General features: G+C 39.4%; 1 protein-coding gene across 1 annotated transcript; it reads right to left on the minus strand.

Moving 5' to 3' along the window:
- Positions 1-2,465: 2,465 nt before the first annotated feature.
- On the minus strand, positions 2,466-4,119 carry LOC121994375 (noroxomaritidine synthase 2-like). Its single transcript, XM_042548433.1, has one exon. It carries the CDS (start codon positions 4,096-4,098, stop codon positions 2,557-2,559), a length of 1,542 nt encoding a protein of 513 aa, XP_042404367.1. The 5' UTR covers positions 4,099-4,119; the 3' UTR covers positions 2,466-2,556.
- Positions 4,120-8,231: the final 4,112 nt, after the last annotated feature.

The following is an 8,231-nucleotide window of genomic DNA, read 5'->3' on the forward strand; positions in this document are numbered from 1 at the left end:
AGTCGAAGTAGCTTCTTCAATATGTAGCAGCAAAGTAAAACGAAGGTGCTCAGGGAGCGGAAATAATTTATTTATTTTTCAAGTAAATAATCTTTGTACAAAAATATGGTTGCTAAAAAATGGACTTACGATTTTAGTTGCCATAGCTTGTTGCAGCTACATGAAGATGTAGCTGCTACAAGGTGTAGCAGTTATTGGTCGAAGTAGCTTCTTCAACGTGTATCAACAAAGAAACCCGAATGCGCTCCAGCAATGGAAATTATTTTAAATCTTTTTATTTCAAAGTTGATAATCTTTGAACAAAAATATGGCTATTAAAAAAAGGACTTACGGATTTACCTGCCACAGGTTTTGGCAGCTACATGTAGAGGTAGCTGCTACAAGTGTATTAGTTATTAGTTGAAGTAGCTGCTACAACGTGTCGCAGCAAACCAAAGCTAAGGCGCTGCATCAGCGGAAATAATTGATAATCATTGTTTAAGCAAGTTTAAATAGGGACACGACAATTAAATATTTCAAGGGTTAATGCTTTTACCGAAATACGTATACTAAAATAATGACTTACCGATTTAGTTCAAACAAGTTGTGGCAGCTACATATAGATGTAACTGCTACCATGTGTAGCAGTTATTAGTCTAACTAGCTGCTACAACACGTCGCAGCAAACCAAAAAGAATATTAGGTAGGGAGACGGCAGAAGCGAGGGGGAGAGAGAGATCAACGAGTGACAAGAGGCCGACCGGAGAGAGAGAATAAAAAGAATATTTTATTTGTAAGGAAACCGAGCTGCCAACGCCATGTCTGCGCGTCGCTCACGGTCACGCACAAAGCGTCGTCCAGTATATCAAATCTGTCTATATATATATATATATATATATATATATATATTAAAGGGTGTTTAGCTAAACTTATTAAAAATAGCTTATAAGCTCGTACAACTTATAAGTTATTTTAGGAGTTTATAAGTTGTTAGGTCTTATTTTAAAAATAAGTTGTTAAAGTGTTTGGGTGAACTTATTACAATCAACTTAGGGTGCGTTTGGTTGGGGTTATTCTTGATAACCTTGGTTATCCATTCAAGGTTATCAGCAAAAATCCTGTTTGATTTAGATAATTGATGATTCCCGAGTAATGTTCCATGCCCGACACGTTAGTAAAAGGGGCATGCAACCAGGAATCGGAAAACCTCAGGAAAATGAGGTTTTTCTTGATTCCGGGGTTAACAAATTTTTTTTACCCAAAATAGCTTCGGATAAGAGAAAAATATGACAAAAAAGGAAAACATAAAGAAAAAAATAAAATAAAAAATTTAAAAAACATAAAAGATAAAAAAAATAAAAAATTGTAAAAAACTTTTTAAAATAAAAAAACATTTAAAATATAAAAAAATGTAAGCAAAATTTTTAAAAATGAGAAAAAAAATAGGAAAAACTTAAAAAATAAAAAAAAAAAAGAAAAAAATAATAAAAACGTTAAAAACATAAAAAAATATAAAAAAACATAAAAATTTAAAAAAAACGTAAAAAATAAAAAAATAATTAAAATAAAAAATAATAATAAAAAATAAAAAAACTTTAAAAATAGAACATTAAAAAATTAAAAAAGTAAAAAAAAACTAAAAAACATAAAAAAAACAAACAAAATAAAAAAATATATATAAATAAAGGAAAAAGTGAAAAAGAAAAAGTAAAAAAGAAAAAGTAAAAAATAAATGTAGAGTTTAAATAATAATAATAATAATATATTTATTATTATTATTATTATTATTATTATTATTATTATTATTATGTATAGTTGGTTTTGTAACTAAGGGTAATATAGTAAAATATTAAACTAGGTTATTCATTAAAAACTTCAAACAAATAAGTTTTTGTTGTGTTGTCTAAATTGAACCAAACAACATTTGGTTGTGTTTTATTTCCCATAACCTTGGTTATGTGATTACCAGGCAATCACATAACTAAGATTATACATGGTAACTTGAACCAAACGTACCCTTAAAGTTATTGATGTATTTGGTATTATAAGATTTTTTTATTAATAAAATTACTAAAAAGGGTATAATACTATTAATAGAGGGTTTTGAGATTTTTATTAATAGAAGGTTTTGGGCGAATTTCTGCACCGGGGAAGAGAAAATTGGAAAGAGGCGTTGGCGGAGAAGATGACACAGCGTTGGAAGAGAAATCGGCGGAGATAAAAAGATATTAGACTTATAAAAATTTATGAAGGATAAGATGAGGATTTATGAAATTATATAAGGATATTTTAGAGAAACAAAATATTAAAATAAGATATTTTTTTAAAAAGTAGGGTCTTCTATACTTTTTTAAAAACAATTTATAAGCTCCAAAACAACTTATTTTGACAGCTTATAAACTGTTTGAAAAAAAATTTACCAAATAAATTTCAAGAGCTTATAAATTCCAAAATAATTTATAAAATATTTTAAAGAGCTTATAAGCACAGCCAAACACTCTTATAGCATAAAGATAAGGCTTATTACTTATTACTTATGCCTTAGCTTGCAAATTTAAAAAAAAAAAATTTACCGCGCTATTCTATTGAATGAGTTCTTTTCTTGATGGTGACCATCATTCCGTTCTTCATCCGAATCATGGCCGAGTTCTTCGGCTCCACTCGGGCGGCGTCCAGCACTTCCACCTCAAAGTTCCACAGCACGGCGGCGACCACCGTTTTGATCTGCATCAAGCCCAGGTCCTTCCCCAAGCAAATTCTGGGCCCGCAGTTGAAGGCCATGAACTTGTACGCCGGCACGTATCTCACCTTCCCCTCCTCCGTTATCCACCTCTCCGGCTTGAAGTCCATGCAGTCCTCCCCCCACACCGCCTCCACCCTCCCCATCGCGTACACGCTCACCAATACCCTCTGCCCAGCAGCCACCCTCGCACCGCTCGGCAGCACGTCCTCCTTCAGCGCCGTCTTCTCTTCGAACGGCACCGGCGGGAATATGCGCAGAGTCTCGCACACCGCCCCGTGGAGGTAAACCATTCCGCTCAGCTCCTCGGCACTGAACGTCGTCGACTTGTTCTCGCTGGACCGGCAAAGCCGCAGCTCCTGCAGTAGCTTCGTCTTCGCCTTCGGGTTGTTGTGGAGAAGGAAGAAGAACCAAGAGAGGCTGATGGAGAAGGCATCTCTCCCTGCAATCATCAAGAAGAGAACGTTGTCACGCAAAAACTTGTCGGTGTCTTCCAGTTTATCTTTGACACTCTCCACCACCTCCATGTAGGAGGCGAGTACATCGGCCTTGGAGATCTTGGCGTTAAGTTCCTGCCTCTTTTGCGAAATTCTTTGGCTTATGTTCTGGTCGATGACTTTCCTGGCATTGGCCATTTTCTTCTCGGTGCCGACGTTGAACCACTTCATCACCTTCCACCAGCTCTTGGGCACGGCGTGGCGGAAGAACAGCGCCTCCCACGCGTCGTCGATGGCCGTAGAGAAGGAAATGTCTGGAAAATTGGGCGAGAGGCTTCCCGGGTCGTCGCCGAAGACCATGAGGCAGGTGACATCGAAGGTGAGCCTAGTGAATATCTCTTGAAGCTCCATTGGCTCACCGCACTCGCTCTTGCGGAGCAGAAGAGGGACGAGTGCCTTCTCCGCCTTTTCCCTGGTGGCACCGATGACGTAGGCCCGGAAGCTACTACGGTAGCCGAGCAAGGCGTTGGCGATCTTGCGCTGGAACTTCCACGAGTCGCCGTCGACGCTGAAGAGGGAGTGACCCATGATGTCGAAGACCTCCCGGAACTGGTTTCCCTTGGGGTAGTTGTCGAAATTGGCGCTGAAAATGTGGTTGACGTTATCGGGGTCGCAGGTCAGCAGCAGGTCGGCCCCCAGGAACCAAGGCCCCCGGAACATCTCGGTGCAACTGGCGTGGCGGAGGATGTGGGCAACGTAGTCGTGGAGGTGTGGGAGATTGATGAATAAGGCGGGGAGCATCCCGATGAAGGGCCAGTTTATCGGCAAGGCAGACGATCGCCGGCGGCGGTTAAAAAACAATAAGAAGAAGAAGGAGGCAAGTGCCAAAATGATCTCAGGGTAGCCAAAGGTGGCACCGAGCGACCATGGCGCTGCTGCCATTGTGATCGATTGTATGGAAGATAGCTGAAGATGTTGCAGACTCATGCGTTATAACTTGTCGTATAAATACGATAAAAAGAACGCAACGCAACTCTGGAAAAAAAATTTAACAGTAAAAAAACTTAAAATTGATAAAAAGTTAGTCCCAGGTGATTCATCCGATTTCATAAATCTTTTTCACCCGTTGTCAAGGATAATTCGAAAATGCTCACGATGAATAATCCATAAATTTAATATCTTTTAAAGTATCCTATTTGAAGGAAGCATCGCAACAATATAAACTTAGTTAGTTTGATTGAGTAATTCTGGAGGGACTGATCTAGTCCTATGAAATTTTTTTATCGATCATCAGAGTAAATTAGGAAGTACTTGCTATGGATGATTAAGAAGTCCAACATCTTTTGATTGAAGTTTTATTAAAAAAAATTCTATAAATTTATTATAATTAAAAATCAAATTAAGAATATCTTTACTATAATCTAGATGTCCTCGGGAAAAATAATTGGATAGGTAGTTGTGCGCCCATATTTATGCTTTATTATTCCCTGCATGCATCTAGAGCTAATAACACAATTGGTAGAATGTTCTTTGATGCATGTACTGTCAGTCATCGTGCTATGAATATGCCAATTATGTTATTAAAGTCAATGTGAAAACACTTCCATCATACACATCTACATCATTTTTTTTTTAAAATTTTGTTTCTCACGAGTACTCTCATACTCTATTACAAAATAAATTTACCTATTTAGTAGAAATAAGCACAAAATTTACCAATTTTTATTCTAAGATGCAACAATTAACTTAGTAAATACGACAGGTATGTTAGTTTGATCAAAGAAATAGATGCCGTAGAAGTAGATGCAATGATTCATTGGATACGGATGCATTAAGTTTGCAAACTTTAATAGATTGTGCAGCAATAAATGTCATTATAGCGGCGCTAGTCGAATTAGGTGCGTGTCAATTTAGTGGGCAAAGGTTTATAACTCATATCTTGATCCCATCCAGAAGTTAGAGTTGCCAGACGGCCAGACGGCCAGTGACGAAAGAGGAATATTGATGGACAAGAGACCCGGTTGGAAACCGTGAGATCTATTCTAAGTTATTTAGCTTTTTCTCTATTTTTAGATCTATTCTAATTACCCCCTCCTTAATTCTCGCTCTGCCGTTTTACACTTTATGTGATACGTGCATATACCTAGTCAATAGAGATGTGATCTTTTTTATATCCTCTCTCATAATTTTCATAATAATGAAGTGTTCATTGAATATCGAGTATCAGAATATGTCGGATGATGAAAAATATGCGACAACCTCCACTAGGCAGAGGAAGGTTTCATTGCCGGTGTATGTCATAATAGAGGAATATTCCTTGACGAGTTGTCGTTATTCTTTGACAAACAGTTGTAATTCTCTGACAATATTGTCTCATAGAGGGATTCTGATCGGCTTAGAGTCAATCAGATTTATATTGAGAGTTTTGCCCATGAGAAGAGGGGAGCTGAGCCCCATGAGTCTCACCAGCTCTAGGATCAACCGAGTTTATGTTGGGAACCTTGCCCATGATAAGTGGGGAGCTCAGTCCCGTATGTCCGATCGGTTCTAGAGCCGCTCGGGTTTATGCTGGGAGTCTTGCCCAAAAGAAGTGGGGTGTTGAGCCCCATAGGTCAGACCGACTCTTGGGCCGACTAGGTTTATGTTGGGAGCTTTATCCATGAGAAGTTGGGGGCTAATCTCCATAGGTCCTGTTGATGCGGTTCACACTAACGGTCTAACCCGGATTTTGACGAATGACAAGTAAGTTAAGTTAGGTTCCGTTGTGATCTAACCACTTAATTAAGTGTGCAGGAAATTCAGCTAGGTCGACGGGCCGATCGGATAACTGGTACGTAATCTAGCTAAGTCAATGGGCCGACCGGATAGCTGGTACGAAATCTAGCTAGGTCGACGGGCCGATCGGATAGCTGGAACAAAGTCCAGCTAGGTCGACGGGCCGACCAGATAATTAGCTCGAAGTCCAGACAGGTTGAAGGGCTGATCGGATGTCTGTCAAACTGGTAAGTTAAGATAAGTCACTGGAGGAGAGTGACCAAGTGAGAACGCACCTCGGTTGAAGGGACAGTAGGCGTCGGTTCAGTTTAGGTCTATTTGGGATCCCTAAGCTGAGACATTGACTAGTTCCTGGTCCTGGAAGGACATGAACTAATTACTATTCTTTAATTATAATTATGCTAACACTTGTCTTGCAGGTTTATTGCACTAACATTGTTTTGCAGGACAAAACAAGGAAATTGCCTTCGGATGAACAATGCCCAAAGGCACCTTCCATAGCCGCCTTCCATGGCTATGGAAGGTGCCTTCGTACTGTTCATAAAAGGAGCCTTCCATGGCTATGGAAGGCGTCTTCTGCAGGATAAATTTTGGCAAGTTGTGGATAAGTGTCAGGCTGTTTGGGATTGATTTTGCCTCATTGGAGGCGCCTTCCATGGCTATGGAAGGCGCCTTCCATGCCTTTTATAAGGCTATCTCGAGAAGATATTGAACAACAACGCACATACGAACTATTACACGTTCATTTGAGGCTCCAACTGCTTCGGGCTCCTGCTACGACTCTGCTATGAAGTTGCTGTGTCCGACGACTACTCTGAGGACTTCCGATCGTGACCAGTAGACTGACTCTGATACACAAGCACCTTCACATAAATTCCTAAAGTGTCGACAATGAGATTTCTATTTGTACTTAAATTCTGCAAACGGAAAGTGTAATCTGTTACACTTCTTTGAACTCTCTTTGTACTCGATTCCCTCTTCCGGAGGTACCAGAAGACTTTTAGTGGATTACCTATCGATAGGTCCATGGGACTTGGGTCTTGGAGTAGGAGTCACAGAAGACTTCGAAGCAAGTAAAACTGCCTACGTTTTATGGTGATTGGATTTTTGTTTTTAAGTTTTTCGCTGCGTACTTTACTTTGATTTCAAAACACAAAAAAAGGTTTTTGAAAACCTCGTGATTCACTCCCTCTCACGTGCGTAATCGATCCAACAAGTGGTATCAGAGTAAGGTTATGCTCTGAATTGGTGCAACCACCAATCAAGTCGGGGGAATCGTTGTTAGATTTTTATTTTTATTTTTCGCATTCCATTTGAATCATTTTAAATATATCTTAAAAACTACTAATCCAAGACCAAGTCTTGGTACCCCGTTTTGGTTTTCTTCTACAGTTGTCAAATGACACAACTTAAAGGATACAGTACCGTCTGTCCTCCCCTATTCAATGGTGACTACTTCCCATACTGGAAGAAGCGGATGGAAGTAAATATGAAGACCGACTTCGACTAGTGGTTCAGCATCACCAAAGGTTACAAGGCTCCAGTCGATAATGCCGGAATCCCAATGGACCCGGAATATTGGAATTTGAAAATGAAGAAAAAGGCGTAGATCGACTTCAAATCTCTCAACACAATTTAGTGCGGGCTAACAAAAGAAGAGCTGAACCACGTCGGCCCACATGAAAATGCAAAGGAACTATGAGACAAGCTAATAGAACTGCATGAGGGAACCAACGATGTCATGGTAACAAAGAGAGATTTATTTTTAAATAAATTATTTAATATCAAAATGCAGGAAGATGAGACTGTCAGTCAGCTGCACGCGAGGATAAAGGACATCCTCAACGGACTCCATACAATCGACCACCAATTAGAGAACCGGGATCTGATAAGGTATGCCTTAAACACATTTCCTCGAAATGCACTGTGGGCTTCCATCGTGGATGCCTATAAGATTTTGAGGAACTTGTCAAAGTTAAAACTAGATGAATTATTCTGTGAACTAGAACTACACAAATAGACTAACACCAACTTCGAGAAAGGTCTTGATCTTATTGTAGGATCATCAAAAGACAAGTCCAAATCCAAGCCGGAACCTGAAGACGAGTCTGACCCAGACTCAGATGATGAAGAACACCTGGTGAACTTAGTAAGAAAAATGTTCACTAGGAGAAAGAAGAACTTCACCAACAAGGACTTGCAGAACATCAACTCCACCTCCAACTCTAACAATAAGAACATGACCTGCTTCGGATGCAACAAGAAGGGGCATTACAAGACTGACTGCCCGAATCTGAAAA

This window comes from Zingiber officinale, chromosome 6A, assembly GCF_018446385.1.
Source record: "Zingiber officinale cultivar Zhangliang chromosome 6A, Zo_v1.1, whole genome shotgun sequence".
Taxonomy (NCBI): Eukaryota; Viridiplantae; Streptophyta; class Magnoliopsida; order Zingiberales; family Zingiberaceae; genus Zingiber; species Zingiber officinale.

What these genes read in the sequence shown, in the direction of transcription:
- LOC121994375 (XM_042548433.1), bottom strand. Translation starts at nt 4,098, where the DNA reads ATGGCAGCAGCGCCATGGTCGCTCGGTGCCACCTTTGGCTACCCTGAG.